This window comes from Planococcus citri, chromosome 1, assembly GCF_950023065.1.
Source record: "Planococcus citri chromosome 1, ihPlaCitr1.1, whole genome shotgun sequence".
NCBI classification, from domain to species: domain Eukaryota; kingdom Metazoa; phylum Arthropoda; class Insecta; order Hemiptera; family Pseudococcidae; genus Planococcus; species Planococcus citri.
This window is the reverse complement of record NC_088677.1, coordinates 37,735,826-37,752,521: the sequence shown is the minus strand read 5'-3', so window position 1 is coordinate 37,752,521 and position 16,696 is coordinate 37,735,826. Positions and strand designations below refer to the sequence as shown.

The following is a 16,696-nucleotide window of genomic DNA, read 5'->3' as shown; positions in this document are numbered from 1 at the left end:
GATTTAAAAAATCAAAATTTTAACAAGTTAACCTAGAAAGCTGAAATTTTGTATGTAACTCATTTCAGACAATTCGAAGCGATTGGAAATGGTTTTGAACCATTTTGAGCAATTCTGGAGTCATTTATGAAATGAAAAAAAAATCAAAATTTCGACATCCTTCAGAAAAAATTGATGATATCCCCCAAAAAAGTACCTAACGGTAAAAAAAGAGGTTTTGAAAAAGAACGCGTTAGAGAGGCACGTCCCCATTCAAACAAAAGAAAAACTTTCAAAAAATCTCTGCAATTGAAAAAAAATATCCAAAATGAAAAAAAGAGACCAAAAACATAAAATTACTGATATCTACTTTGCAGGGAGTTGGAGAATGGTTGGTTGGTACCTACCTACCTACCTTGAGTATTGCTTCAAATTTTCATTGCAAAATGAACAAAAATTTCCCAACTTCCACTCACTCTCTAATAAAGACTAAACAAATTTGACCATTGATACTTCATGAATATTGGAAATTGAAATGTACCACTTGTGTGAAGAAGTGAGCGGAAGTTGGGAAATTTTTGTTCATTTTGCAATGAAAATTTGATGCAATACTCAAGGTAGGTAGGTAGGTAGGTACCAACCAACCATTCTCCAACTCCCTGCAAATAGATATCAGTAATTTTTTGTTTTTGGTCTCTTTTTTTCATTTTGGATTTTTTTTTCAATTGCAGAGATTTTTTGAAAGTTTTTTCTGTTTGAATGGGGACATGCCTCTCTAACGCGTTCTTTTTAAAAAACCCCTTTTTTTACTGTTAGGTACTTTTTTGAGGGTTCATATTTTTCGCGTAGGTATTTTTTTCTTGCCGCTTTATAGGATAGAAAAGTTACCACATGTTGTAACTTGGACATGATTATATTCAGTTAAAAACGCTGTCAAATTGTAACCACACGTGCAAGAAAGCGTACAAAGGAAGCACGAACGAATAACACACTCTTGTCTCCCTCCATCCCCATAAAAAACACAATTTCCCCGACGGCGAAAGCATTCCTTCAATATTTGTAGGAGGAATGGGGGAAACGTAAAAAAAACATTCACCCCTGTACCTCAGAAAATTGCTGACGAGGAAATGAACTTTTGATGCGAAATAGACGCGGATTTCATTTTGGTTTGATTCTCAGAAAATAAGTAGTGTGGGTGCCTAGATAATCAATCCTTAACTCTGGTTTTCAGGTGTGGGACGTGATTAGAAGCGTTAGATGTTTGTGGGAAGGAAACATTAAGCAAACACTGTCCGCGGGATTGAATGTTGAGACATTGAATCAAGATATTCTAACTTTCAGCGGTGATATGATTGCAGCGAGGCTTGAAATACAGGTTAAATTATTACTTATTTATTATCTATTTAATGTATTAGATGTGGTAAATTTAAGCAGAGTTAAGTAAGTGAATTTTGATTCTCAATAATTATGAGCATAATATTTGAGTATTTACCTGGTAAGAACTAAACGAATTCTCTGGATCAAACAAATTTCTTCTGGTGAGTCAAATAATAATAAATAATTCTTCTAAATGAATGGTGTAATCAAACTAAATCAATTACTGCAGCGCCCGGAACCTGAAAGGGGACAGGCAGAAAAACAACACAGGGCCCAATAAGTTTCATTGAAACTAAGTGAGTAAAATTTAAACTGAAAACGCAGAGGAATTTAGTGGAAGCGTTTTTGGGTCCTAAAGCAGTTTCTAAAAGTGTCAGAAGGGGGATCTTAACCCAGGGAGCCAGAAAAGACTTTGTTTCAAGCTTTTTTTCTCCATCACCAATTTTTGGGTAATTTTCCATAACTGGTTGCCAATCAATAAACTGGTTTCAAATTCAAAATTTGATTAGCGAAAATGGTTCAATTTTTCACATTCTCCAATTTTTTTTCTATCTCCAATTTTTGGGTAATTTTTGATAACTGGTTGCAATTTAATGAACTGGTTGGTTTCAAAATTTGATTAGTGAAAATGGTTCAATTTTTCACACATTCCAACTTTTGTTTCAATTATCTCTAATTTTTACTTAGGTAATTTTTGACAACTAGTTGCTAAATGCGAACCAATGAACTGCTTTCAAAATGTGATATGCCAGAATTGTGTAATTTTTCAAATCCTACAATTTTTGTTTCAAGCTTTTTTCTCTATCTTCAATTTTTGGGGTATTTTTGGTAACTGGTTGCAAATTAATGAACCGGTTTCAAAAAATTCATATCACGTTTTTGTCGCCTTGGCGTGCAGAATACATTGCGACAATAAAAACCAGTTTGAATTTTTTGACCAAACCGGGTTTTCAATTTGTGAACACCCTGAGTAGGTATGGGCCTGAAAATTTAAAGGGCACTTTTGTATGCCCTTATTTTTTCCTACTCAACGCCGCTTCGTTTATCTCTCTAGCTCTTTCCACTTAGAAATAAAAGCCACGGAACACTACTTTTGTGTCATACTGCATACACGCGCGCGCGCGTAGGGAGGGAATAGTTTTTGTTGCCGTTCGTCGCTGTTTGGTAACTTATTATCCCCCAAAAAGTTCTCCGAAAAAGAATTGTACACCCCGCCCTTATCAGGGGAAAGCGTGTAAAGGTGCTATAACTTGTGAGTAGGTAGGACAGTTACCTTAGATACCTTTGAAGTTGAACCTATCTACTCGTACTCGTAAGTTGTTATTATATAAAGGGAAGTTTGAAATTCTTTGTCACAGCATCACTGCTAAATGGTTAGATAATACGGAAGACTACTTTTGTGACTTCTGCTCGTCTCAAATTTCAAAAAAAAATTTTCAATACGTTTTCAATTATTTACATGCAAAGTTCCATAAGCCAGCTCTCCCATACACACGGGAGAGATGGCCAAAAAAAAAAATTTCATTTTTCAAAAAAATTGAAAAATTATTGACCAAAAAAAAAATTGTTCATGGCCACAGGCACAGAACCTGTACGTAGTACTTTTCACAAAGTATCAAATTTTTTGAGTCATTTTTGCCAAATTTATGACGATTCTAAGAATGGTGCGTCATCTCACCCAGGTTTACCTATATTAGTTTTATTTTAGCATGTCTTTTTTGTAGTTTCAAAAATGCTTGTTATCAATAAGGTAACTTCACCAGTAATCCACAGTTGCCATCTCTGTACCCAGTAATCGGCTACTTAGAATATTGTAAATATAAAATCCATATGGTTATTACTAGAGCTGTGATAGTTATTGAAAGCAAAAATGGAACCTTCCTTTGGTCCAATAAATCAATTTAAAATACCCATGCAAACTTGTAAATCTCAAAAATTAACTATTCTAATTGGTATGTGATGAATGCATGTTTTTTCACATTCAGCATTATGCCTCCCATTCCATGGAACTTCAAACACTTAGAAAGGCAAGTAAATTGATATTTTTATGGAAAAGCCAAGTTGTAGGTACATGTTAATTGATAGGACTTTATCTATTTATTTTGATTATTGATCTTGAAATTTTCAATATTAAGTAAATAGTAAATCCTTTAAAATTAATAAAAATGAAATGCCAATTATTGGTACCCTAAATGAGGTGTTGCTCCAGTAATCTGCATAGTGCCAATTTTTGGCAAATTATCTCAATTTTTTGTGGATACCTTAAGTATCAACAAAAATTATGCAGTAGCATGCTAAAACGCATGCTTTTATGCATAGCACAAGCAATGTGTGAATTTGGAATTTTTTCAAAAAAAGCAGGTGATTCAGCCTGCGAATATCATGTGTAAAAGTAATGTTAAAGCATGTGAAATGAAAGAAAAATTGAAAAAAAGTTTTGCCCTGGGTGGGGATCGAACGTGGGACCCGCAGTTTCTATTTTACTGCGTTACCTAACCCACTCAACCACTTCACTGCTTGCAAAGAGTGTTCCGCATAAATGTTTGCATTTTTTGGACTATGGAGAAAAATTTAATAAGTTCACAATGTACAAACATTTATGCGGAAATAACTCCACTCTTTGCAAGCAGCAAAGGGGCTGAGTGGAGTGGGTTAGGCAACACAGAAAAATAGAAACTACGGGTTCCTGGTACCTACAATCACCACCCAGGGCAACAACTATGTTTAATTTTTCTTTCTTTTTACATACTTTAACATTACTTTTACGCATGCTATTCGCAGGCTGAACCACATGTTTTTTTTTGAAAAAAGTCCAAATTCATGCATGGGTACGCACTACGCATCTACATACAGGCCTGTTTTTATGCATAATTTTGTCAATAGGGTAATTAAATAATACCATTTGAAATTAATTAATCAATGTTTAATTTGATTGCAAATCATTTTGAAGAGATGAACTTGTTTACAAATTATCGGTATAGCATTTATTTAGTTTATGACAATCTAAATAACTATTGAAAAGTGCGGATCACTGGTGTGCTGATCACTGGCTGAATTGTTTTCCATCATATTCAATAAAAACTTGACAAATTTAATGTTCCCTTCCAATCTACTTCAAAAAAATGGATAATTTTTTGGAGAAGTGTTAAAAATTAGAAAATGTGAAAAAGTTGAGATATCATGTTTGAAGGCCTATCAAGAAAGAAATTACAGTGGAAATTGCTTATAAAGAGATCGGTTAGTACAAGATTTCTGATACAATGAGCAAAATGCTCGGTCCCAAGCACAACGCCATCTCAACATGTACAATATGGTACCTGTTAGAACGAGCTCATTTATAATGAGGAATCCGGATCTAGTACGAGCTAAAATTCTGGAAATTTGGTTCGTTTTATTGTTTTTTCTTCCGCTTATAACGAGTGTTCATGCAGAAAACATTCATTAAATCCCAAATTTCAGCTTCATAGGTTAATCCCGAGCCATCGACCTTGCAGCTTATTCAGTTCGCTTTATGTTCACTTCTTAATAGACCAACTGTGCAATGGTAATGAAATGGCACCAACATCTCACCACTACTAACACAAAGTGTAATGTACTGGCTTTGGGAATGGAAATGGTCATGCGCCGGTTACCCTAGGTTACCCGCTCGGAGTGAGGGGAAGATAACCTACACAACAACATCAACTACAACGACAAACCTCTTCTTCACAAGTCACCCATGCGCACTTCCATTCCCAAAGCCAGTACATTAGTCTTTGTGTAAAACTTTGTGTTAGTAGTGGTGAGATGTTGGTGCCATTTCGTTACGTTGTATTCCATATACACAGTTGGTCTATTAGAGGAGACGACGATATTATTTACAAGGTCGATGATATTTGCGATTCAAGATGATTTTCTCACCTATATGAGACTAATGACAAAAATATGCAAATTAGCTCGTAGGTACCTATTTGATTTTTTTAAAGTACCTTACACGAGTGTTAGATGGCGCCCTATTTGAAATGAAAGAGGTGATGCGTCTTAACAGTGTGAAAAGGAACCTAAATTAAATCATTTCTAAAATGGATTTTGAGGACTGGAAAAAATATGAGTTTAGATGAGTTGGGTTCGTTGGAAATTAGGAGGTCAAAAAAATATTATTTTGAGTAAAAAAACAAGTTTGATGCTTCATTCGCCAGATTAAAAAAATTTAAATTTTTTCCCATTTTCATCCCTGAAATCAAGTGTTTAGTTTGAGATAAAAAAACCCTAGAAATGGAAACTGCAGATTTTCTATTACTTTTTAAAATTTCATTGTGCTTCTAATTTAAGGGTCATTTCGATATTGAACGTTTATGTGCAGTAATTATTGCACATAAATGAAAGCTCACATCAATTTGAAAGTATTAAAAGTCACTTCTACGATGTTCAAATTATATTGGAACAAAGTTTCAGATGTAATTCATGCAGTATTCGAAGCTGTAGCTTTGTCTAATGAATGAAAAATGTCGAAAATTAGTATTATAAATCAACTGTTTCTTTGGACAAAGCTACAGCTTTGAATAGGGCACAATTCATGCTGAAATTTTGTTCAAATATACTTTGAACATTGTAGATGTGCCTTTTGATATACATACATCGATCCCAGCTTTTGTTTGGTTGTACTTTTGATAAAATATACTCCTCATTTTTTCAAAATTTGCCATTTTTCAGCATCATTAGACTCCACTCAAGCTTGATGTAATTGGGCTATGTGGTAAATATCCCCCCTTCAGAAAGCCAAATATACGTAATTTTATCGTTATCTTTAGAACGTATTTTATGCACATTGTAAATATGTATTCTGTTTAATTTCGTATAATTAAAGTGAGTTTTAAATGTGAGTATGTGAATTTAAATTCGTGTACGATTACCACAAATGGCGACGAGGTGAACTGAGGATGTCCGATCCGAGGTTAATTTTACCTTTTTCGGTTCGGCAGATGTCGAATGCCGATGAATGGTCAAGATGGAAAGATAAGCTGGAGTTTTATTTTACTGCTAAGAATATATCTAATGCAAAAAGAAAACAGGCGGAACTTCTCTTACTCGGTGGACCAGAAATCCAAGACATCTATTATTCGTTCCCGAAAGATACTCCTATTCCTGCTGACTCTGACGAGTACAACTTTACGCTCTCTCAGTTGGACTCCCAGATAGAACCGAAAAGCAATAAATGGTATGAACGTCATGTGTTATCAACTTTAAAACAAGGAAAGGGTGAAACGTTAACGGCTTTTATCACCCGGCTCCGAAATCAAGCTAAGTTATGCAGCTTTGCGAGTACGTTTGTAGACGAGGCTGTCCAAGGTCAGTTAATAAACGGTTGCAGTTCAGCTGAAGTACGTACCGAGCTCATGAAACAAAAGGAAGACGCAACGTTGGCCGATTTTGAACGTGTAGCTCGAACGCTTGAAACTGTTACTTCTCAATCTTCTGCGATGGCTAGTGGTGAGTCAAATTCCACGCAAGTTAGCGCGAATACGAGCAACGTATGCCGAATTCCTGACAAGAAACGAAATTCTAAAGGGAAAAAGTTTCAAAGGGAACCTTCCAAACGAGCTTCGAGTCCTGATCGCGAAAATACTGATCGGTGTTTTTGCTGTGGTCATTCCGGTCATCGAGCGAAAGATCCTAAGTGCCCTGCACTGAAAGCTGTATGCGGAAAATGTAAGAAAAACGGTCACTACAGTAAGGTTTGTCATTCATCCGCAGCTGGCCAATCTAATTCGAGTTCGCGTGATAAAAATGAGCAGAGAAAGGAGTCAGTGAAGAAAGTTACTCACGAAGATATATTCTGTGTTCGAAATGATTCAGCAGACGAGATCGAAGAATGGGTACCATGTCGCATCGGTAATATTGGTACTAAAATGTTCGTTGACTCCGGTGCTTTGTATACAATGTTATCAAGGAAACAGTGGCGGAAATTGAAACGAAATGGCGATCAGTTTCAAGGTTTCGTACGTAATCCTGAGATAAATTTCTTCGATGCTACGGGTGAAAAACAGTACACTGTTGCGTTTACTGTTCAAGCTGAAATTCAATGCAACGATCAGACCGTTATATCTGAAATAGTTGTCGTTGAAGAAGATATTCAATCGTTATTGGGTCGTCAAGATGCCAAAGCCCTACAAGTACTTCGTGTTGGTTTGAATGCATGTAAAGATACCCGAATTCGCGCTATTCCGAACCTAATGAAACCATTGGGTAAGCTGAAAAATTTTCAACTTCATATTCCGATTGACGAGTCTGTTCCACCTGTAATTCAACCTTTTCGACGCATTCCCTACGCACTTCGAGCTAAAGTTGAGAAGCAAATCAACGAATTACTAGAAGCTGATGTTATCGAACGAGTTGAAGGGCCCTCACGTTGGGTTTCGCCGATTGTTCCAGTAGCTGACGGTGAAGACGACATTCGATTATGCGTTGATATGAGACGAGCAAACGAAGCGGTTCTAGACGAGAAATTTCCCCTCCCTGTGATGGATGATTTAGCTCCGTTGTTAGCTGAGGCTACGGTATTCAGCAAGGTCGATCTTATCAGAGCTTATCATCAAGCAGAATTAGACGAAGAATCGCGAGAAATTACTACGTTCATCACGCACCTGGGTTTATTTCGATATAAACGACTTATGTTCGGTCTCACCTGCGCTCCAGAGATGTTTCAACGAATTCTCGAAGGTGTTTTAAGCGGCCTAATTGGTGTATTCAACTTTATCGATGATATTTTCGTATTCGGTAAAACGCAAGAGGAGCATGACTTAAATCTTTGAAATCTACTTCATCGTTTAGAAGAACATGGACTGACAATAAATCCGAAGAAATGTCAGTTTCGTATGAATGAAGTTACGTTCCTGGGTCATATTATCAAACCTGGTGTAATCCAACCTGGTTTTGATAAAGTTGCTTCCATTAAAGAATTTCGATCTCCAGAAACACCTGAAGAACTACGAAGTTTTATTGGGTTAGTTTCGTATGTTGGTAAATTTATCCCACATTTATCAACTGAACTTGACCTGTTACAACGTACTGCTCGTGAATCGCCATTCAAATGGGACGCAGCTGATGAACAAGCGTTCGTTCATATTCAGTCACTTCTCAGTGATGAAACTCACCTCAGCTTGTTCGATCCTACGTTAACATCCATCGTAATGGCAGATGCGAGTCCGGTGGGTCTAGGAGCAGTACTTTTACAACGAAAAGGTGACGAGGTACGTGTTATCTGTTACATAAGTAGATCGTTATCAGCAGTCGAGCGTCGGTATTCGCAGACGGAGAAAGAGGCGTTAGCCCTTGTTTTTGCCGTTGAACGATTAAAAATATACCTACTTGGACGAACATTCGAGTTAGTGACAGATCACAAACCCTTACAGACGATTTTTGGTACAAGGTCAAAACCATGCGCTCGTATAGAGAGATGGGTGCTACGGATGCAGGGATTCAAGTATGTTATTCGATATGCTCCTGGAAAAAACAACATAGCTGATCCTCTTTCTCGTTTACTTCAAACATCCACAGCTACGCACACTATCAACGATATGTACAAAAAAAATCTTATCAATTTCGTAACCCAGTTGGCTCCAAAAGCTGTTACTCTACGTGAAATTCGGAAAGCGACTGAAAACGACCCTGAATTATCGAAAATATGCGATAGTTTAATTTCAAATCAAGAAATTAAATTAAAACCCTTCTCCGCAATAGCTTCAGAATTGTGTGTCGTCGAAGGTGTTCTTCTTCGTGGTGTTCGAATAATTGTACCAGCGGAATTACGCGATCGAGTGTTACAAAATGCTCACGAAGGGCACCCTGGTATCAATAAAATCAAAGACAGGCTACGATCGAAGGTATGGTGGCCGAACATTGATAAACATGCTGAAACGTGTGTCAAAACGTGCGATACATGTCAAAAAGTTGGCAAACAGATTGTTACTGATCAAATTTCGCGTCGTGATTTTCCTGATGGCCCCTGGCAGCAGCTCGCGATTGATTTCAAAAGTTTGCCGGATGGCAAAGAGTTATGCGCAGTTGTTGATTATTTCTCCAGGTATGTCGAAGTGAAAATTATGAAGAGTACCACTGTCGAAGATACTACTGTTTTTCTCGACGAATTATTTGCTAGACACGGAATACCTTCAACTATAACCTCCGATAACGGACCTCAATTTCGAAATAAATTTGAGGAATATTTACGTTCGTTAGGCATTGCTCATTACACTTCGTGTCCGTATTGGGCAAGAGCTAATGGTGAAATTGAACGCCAGAATCGGTCCTTGCAAAAGATCATTAAAATTGCAGTGTTGGAGAAAAAGGATATTCAGTCTGAGCTAAATAAATACTTACTTATGTATCGTTCAACACCCCACTCAACTTTGGGGAAAAGTCCTGCTGAGCTTTTATTCAATCGTCGAATTCAAGATAAGCTACCTACCCTTCGGCCATTCGTTGAGGAAGCGGAGGTTTGCGAGAAAGATCGGCTGAATAAAAGTAAATCGATTATGGCGAGTGGAAAACCTCTTCCGCTCAATCAGAAACTTCAAGTTGGTGATGAAGTTTTAATCGAACGTCCGTTTACCAAAAATAAGTTTCAAAGTAAATTCGAAGATGAAATAGGCGTAATCGAAGCGATAAATGGTCCGGTTGTTAATATTGCAACGCCTACGAAAAATATTCAACGTCATGAAAATCAAGTCGAAAAATATACTCGTGCAATGCCTGCAACTCCTACAACTCCGGTTCCAGATAATGTTCCTGTGTCAGAACCTGTCTCCGATCAAGCTAATGATCCGCCGGAAGAACCTTTACTTCGCAGGTCATCGCGAGTTTCAAAACCCCCAAAATGGCTTGAGAATTTTCAAAATTAAAGGAGGGTTGTGGTAAATATCCCCCCTTCAGAAAGCCAAATATACGTAATTTTATCGTTATCTTTAGAACGTATTTTATGCACATTGTAAATATGTATTCTGTTTAATTTCATATAATTAAAGTGAGTTTTAAATGTGAGTATGTGAATTTAAATTCGTGTACGATTACCACAGGCTACAAAGCTCAATTTTTGCATGAACATCAAGCTTGTAATGGAGAAGTGCCTTTTGATATTTTGAGTCAATTTTGAGAATTTTTGGGGCCCAAAAAGGGAGGGTGCGGGGTGAATTTTCAAAAAATTCACAATTTTATACCATAAGTCAGTAATGGATAACAAATCAAAGCTGTATTCCAAATTTCATCAAAATTGGTTCGGCCAATCCTTCTAACTTTGAGTGAGACTTGAACAACAATTTCGCCAAAATGACAAAAAACTGGGTACTTGAAACTTCGCGAATTTTCATCGTACAAAAATTATTCTTATACATATATTCTGAAAGGTCTTTGAAAAATAAGAAAAAAAGCATTCCTGAGTTTTTTTGAATAAACGCATAGTTTTTGAGAAAATTGTGTTTGAAACTCGCGAAATTCCATTACTAAATAGTTACAGAATATAACTCCTTGTGCCATGCGCGTTTGGAAGCGGGGGAGGGTGGGGTGGCAACGCTACCCCGTCGCCTGATTGTGCATAAATGCTCAATATCAAAATGACCATTAACTTTGAAGTACACCAAGTGTTGGCGGCGTTGTATGCAGTAGAAACACCATAAAATGTTAAACAGCCTAGTGGCTGAATGATTTAAGCTTTAGTTTGCCACGCAGTAGGCTTGGGTTCGAACCCCATCAGTATCCAACATTTTTTTTTCAATTTTCAATTTTTTAAGTTGATTTTTTCAGTACAATTTTTATTTAACATGTTCGATTTTTGAAAATAAATAGTAAAAAAACGTTGTTTTTCACTTCCTAAAATACAAACTTTCATTTGCTCTTGTGTTTTTTTTTCAAAGTAAACATGGAAAAAATTGCATTACGCAAATTTATTTAAAACAAACAAGATACATTTTTTCACCTGAAAAAACATTGCTTTTTGTTACTTCTTGAAATGACGTTTTGCTTCACTTCGTTCAGGTTTGTTTGGTTTTCATTTTCAAAATTTAAATTTCTAAAAACTTGACATTTAAATTCCAAAATTTTGAAGCCAAAAAATGAACCTGAAAACACATCGTTTTTCATTTTCACCTATTGAATCTTTGAACGTTTTTTCACTCGCATCACTCCGCTATTTTTTTTATTCCTTTCCTAAGCTAAAAAATTCCATTCTGAAACTTTAAAAAATTCAAAAAGGAAAATAACAATTTTTTAATAGGTATTTTTTTTATCAATTAATGGTAAACTTGTCATTTCACCTCTCATTTCATTTTAGAAATTTGTATTCGCTATTTGTCATTTTATTTGACAAAATTGAAATTCTTTTTTTTACTGATCAGCGAATTTTTGGTCAGCCCCTTCCCCCCCCCCCACCCTTGAAAACCCACTGGTTTTATTCCAGTCAGTTTAATGAAAAATGCCTGGTAATCTTTCCACTCTCTGCATGCTCCTGCCTCCAATGATATTTTCATTCATTAGATTAAACATTTCATCACAATAATTATAGTAAACTAGACAAGCGCAGCTGTAACAGTGTGCGTAGCCTATTTCCTTAGGCAAGCACAACGCAATTTCAAAAAAAAAAAAACAATGCAATTTTTGAAAAGAAAGCACAACGCGATTTTGAAAAAACGGCACAACGCGATTTTGAAACAGAAGCACAATGATATTTTAAAAAAAGCACAACTTCGAATAAAAGCACGACGCGATTTTGAGAAAAAAGGACAACCCACAAAAAAAGCACACACACACCGAATTTCGAAAAAGCACAACACAATTTTCAAATAGAAGCACACAATGCAATCTCGGAAAAGAAGCAAAACGCAATTTCGAAAACAAACGTAATGCAATTTTGGCAAAAAAAAAAGACAACGGGATTCTGAAAAAACAGCACAACACAATTTTGAAAAAGAAGCACAATGCGATTTCAAAAAAAAAAACAGAACAGGATTTTGAGAGAAAGCACAACACAATTTCGAAAACAACGCGATTTGGATTTCAAAAGGAGAACAAGATTTCAAAATAAAAGCAAAACTTTGAGAAAAAAACGCGATTTTGAAAAAATATTGCACAATGCGACTTGAAAAAAAAGCACAACGCAATATTGAAAAAAAAGCACAACACGATTTCGAAAAAAAGCATAACGTGAGATTTTTAAAAAAAGCACAACGGGATATCGACCAAAAAGCACAACGCGCTCTCGAAAAAAAGCACAACGTGATTTCGAAAATAGCACTACGTGATTTCAAAAAAAGCACAACGCGATTTTAAAAAAAAAGCACAACACGATTTCGAAAAAAAACACTACACGATTTTGAAAAAAAACACTAGGCAATTTTGAAAAAAAAGCACAACACAATTTTGAAAAAAGAAGCACAACGCGAGATTTTGAAACAAAATGCACAACGCGAGATTTTGAAACAAAATGCACAACGCGAGATTTTGAAAAAAAGCAGAACACAATTTTGAAAAAAAAGCACAACACGAGATTTAAAAAAAAAGCACAATGCGATTTTGAAACAAAAAGCACAAGGGGATTTAAAAAAAATGCACTATGAGATTTCAAAAAAAAAGCATAATGCAATTTTGAAAAAAACACAATGCGATTTCGAAAAAAAGGCGCAACGAGATTTCAAAAAAAAGCACTACGCGATTTCAAAAAAAAGCACTACGCAATTTCAAAAAAAAGCACTACAGGATTTTGAAAAAAAAAACACGCAATTTTGGAAAAAAGCACAATACAATCTTGAAAAAAAAGGCACAACGCGAATTCAAAAAAAAGCACAACGTGAGATTTTGAAAAAAAGCACAAAACAATTTTTGAAAAAAAAAATATGCAATTTTGAAAAAAAGACCAACGCGAGATTTCAAAAGTAAAGCACAACAGGACTTCAAAAAAAAAGCTCAACGCAATTTCAAAAAAAAGCACAATGGGATTTCAAAAAAAAAGCACATCACGACTTCAAAAAAAAGCACAACATGATTTTGAAAAAAAAACACTATGCAATTTCGGAAAAAAAGCACAACACAATTTTGAAAAAAGAAGCACAGCGCGGGAGTTTGAAACAAAATGCACTACGCGAGATTTTGAAAAAAAGCACAACACAAGTTTGAAAAAAAAGCTCAACGCGAGATTTTAAAAAAAAGCACAATGCGATTTTGAAAAAAAAACACTACGCAATTTTGTAAAATAAAAGCACAACGCAATCTTGAAAAAAAAGCACAACGCCAATTTCAAAAAAAAGCACAACGTGAGATTTTGAAAAAAAAGCACAACGCGATATTGACCAAAAAGCACAACGTGCTCTCGAAAAAAAAGCAGAACATGATTTCACAAAAAAGCACAATGCGATTTCGAAAAAAAGCACCAGGCAATTTCAAAAAAGCACTACTCGAAAAAAAAGCACAACAGCACAACACCGATTTCGAATAAAAAAGCACTACACAATTTTGAAAAAAAACACTACGCAAATTCAAAAAAAAAGCACAACGCGATTTCAAAAAAAAAGCACTACACGATTTCAAAAAAAAGCACTATGTGATTTGGAAAAAAAGCACTATGTGATGTAAAGTCGGCCTTTTGGCCGGTAAAAGACTAACAACGAGAGACTTTTGCCTCTAAAACGACCATTTATTCTTAGGACAAAAAAACTGATGAAAATGTACAACACATATCCTAACGAATCGCCAGACCAGCCCAAGACATCAAAAATCACTCGACTGCCTTTTAGAACGAATTTCATTCGACTGGGACGATCGCATTTGCGATTTCTAACCTCGGCATGACCAACGGCCAATTTACCGTTAGCTTCCCGGTTTGGGTAAACTCCGCCGATTCGGCATTTCTGCTGAATCGACAAAGTTTACCACCAATGCACCGTTAGACGACGACGAAGTTACATTTCATCGCCTAACGGTGAAATTTTTCCACAAATTTTTTTCCTGAGTATTTTCCATTCGTTTTTGACGGCGAAATCGTCGTCACAGTGATTTCAAAAAAAAGCACTACACGATTTTGAAAAAAAAAACACAACGCAATTTTGAAAAAAAACACAACGTGATTTCAAAAAAAAGCACCAGGCAATTTCAAAAAAGCACTACGCGAAAAAAAAAGCACAACATGATTTCAAATAAAAAAGCACTACTGGATTTTGAAAAAAAAACACTATGCAATTTTTTTTAAAAAAAGCACTTCATGACTTTGAAAAAAAAAAGCAAATACACTAGTCGATTCAGAATACACTATGCTATTCTGAAAGCACTACAGTACTGCAAGAACCTCTTGGGAGCACTGCAAAATCAGAAATGACTGGTGGGATTTGGTTTAGCAAGGGTAACCACCTGCTTTCATTGTCTAGGTACTGAACTTGTGTAAAGCCTGGTATAGACGATCCAATATATTTGACAAACCAAGTTTGTCAAATTGATAAAATATATTTGGTTGCATGGAAAGTCAAATATATTAGATCATGTAAACGCTCTAATAATCTAAGTTTTTTTTTCAAATTTTCAACGTTTTGTTGATCGATGACACCAATTCTGAAAATAGAAATTATTTATATTTTCAGAATTATTTTCAGAGTTGTGTCTATGGTGTCTCCGATCAACAAAACGTTAAAAATTTGAGAAAGACATCATCAGAGGGTCCACACAACCGAATATGTTTGATTAAATTCAATTTGATTTGACAGATCGAGTTTGTCAAATATATTGGATCGTCTATACCAGGCTTAAATGAAACACCTGCAGGAGTTGTAAAAACATATCTCAAAATTGAACAATAGAGAAAATTTTATAACCCCTGAGGTGTTATATTTATAAAAGATGCCGATCGGCAAACACAATAAGCCATAGAAACCTTTTACATAAAATTTGAAAATTTGTTACGTGACCCCTGTGGAGCGGTATCTACAAGCACATGTTATTCACTCCATATTTACCACCTAACTTGAAACTCATGTTTTTAAAGATTGCTTTATGCCGATTACTGGTGAAGTTACCTAATTTGCATCTTGGAATATCAGATGTCTCCGAAGGCTTGATTTTGATGTATAATGCTATTTGTTGTCATAAAGGGGGAAAAAAGGCAATTTATGGTTTGTTGCCATTTGTGACATGAATACTTTCATGTGCGATTTCCAGCAAATTTTGAGTTCTGATACATATTGGAAAAGTTTTGCTGCTGTATTAAACAAATGTAAAGAACACTAAACAGCCTGACTTAGCACTTCAAATTTTATCCAGTCAGTTTGTCTCGTTGTTGAAAGGGCTAGTAGATAACTTACTTACATTTTTTTAGTTTAAAACTTGATTTACTAATTACACTAGGCAACAATTTTTGACCTTCTTTGTTTTCAGGTTGAAAATGGGCTTAATTGATAGTTTAGACCCTAAAACAAAAAACAGAGTGGGATTTTTCAATTTGAGTTGTTTTTGTGGTCAGGAGAGATGATCAAAGTTGCAAAAATGGCCGTTTTTTCCAGGGTTGGGCATCTACGCGTAGAATAGCCTATTCTACATTTTGGTGTAGAATACGTAAAATTTGATGTAGAATGCGTAAAATGCGTAGAATGTGTAAAATGCGTAGAATGTGTAGAATGCGCGTAGAATGTGTAGAATGCGTGTAGAATGCGTAGAATGCAGCAACATCACCCATCTGAAAGCCAAAAAAATTGTTCATTTACCAAAAATGCACTTTTGAAAAATGAAAGTTCAACTTTTTTGTTCAGGAAATTAAATTTTAAATATGAATTTGGGTTTTCTTCTTTTTAATTATATAAATTGATTATAACATAAATTATGATTTTAATTTATGATTGAGAATTTGAGAAAAGAAATTAATACACTTAGGTAAGAACTGAAAATTTGTTTTTTAATTTTCTACTAAGTTGCTATTAGGTACCATTTCATTTTTTTACATACCAGCATTGAATTAAATGATGCAAAAAATGAAAAAAATATAAGTATTTCGAAAAAATAAAAATAATCTGCACGTTTATTCTACACGTATTCTACGTATTCTACGCATTCTACGCATTCTACGCATTCTACATTTTTTTCAGGCTATTCTACACACGCTATTTTACGCGTAGAATGCCCATGTATTCTACATGGTGTATTCTACGGCACAACCCTGGTTTTTTCCGTATTTCACAAGTTTGTGGCGACATCAGTATTATGTTTCAAAAAAAAAAAAACAAGGTTATATTCGGATTCTACACACTTTTTTAATTAAACATCTTTACCGGATTTTTGGTTTTCAAAGTTTCAAGCGCGTACAGAAGATTTTTGTTTGTAACACGAGATTTTTACT

The 16,696-nt window shown here is 35.4% G+C and overlaps 1 protein-coding gene and 1 long non-coding RNA gene across 3 annotated transcripts in view; one reads left to right on the top strand and one right to left on the bottom strand.

Moving 5' to 3' along the window:
- The window catches only part of LOC135831773 (uncharacterized), a 334,614-nt gene that overhangs the window by 284,892 nt on the left and 33,026 nt on the right, over positions 1–16,696 (bottom strand). The gene's annotated exons all lie outside the window — the stretch shown is intronic.
- LOC135831765 (uncharacterized) overlaps positions 1–16,696 on the top strand; it is a 45,559-nt gene that overhangs the window by 16,697 nt on the left and 12,166 nt on the right. For both annotated transcript variants that reach the window (XM_065344501.1, XM_065344500.1), the window contains exon 7: positions 1,211–1,354. In XM_065344501.1, the coding sequence (XP_065200573.1) occupies positions 1,211–1,354 (144 nt within the window). The remainder of the gene's footprint in view (positions 1–1,210; positions 1,355–16,696) is intronic.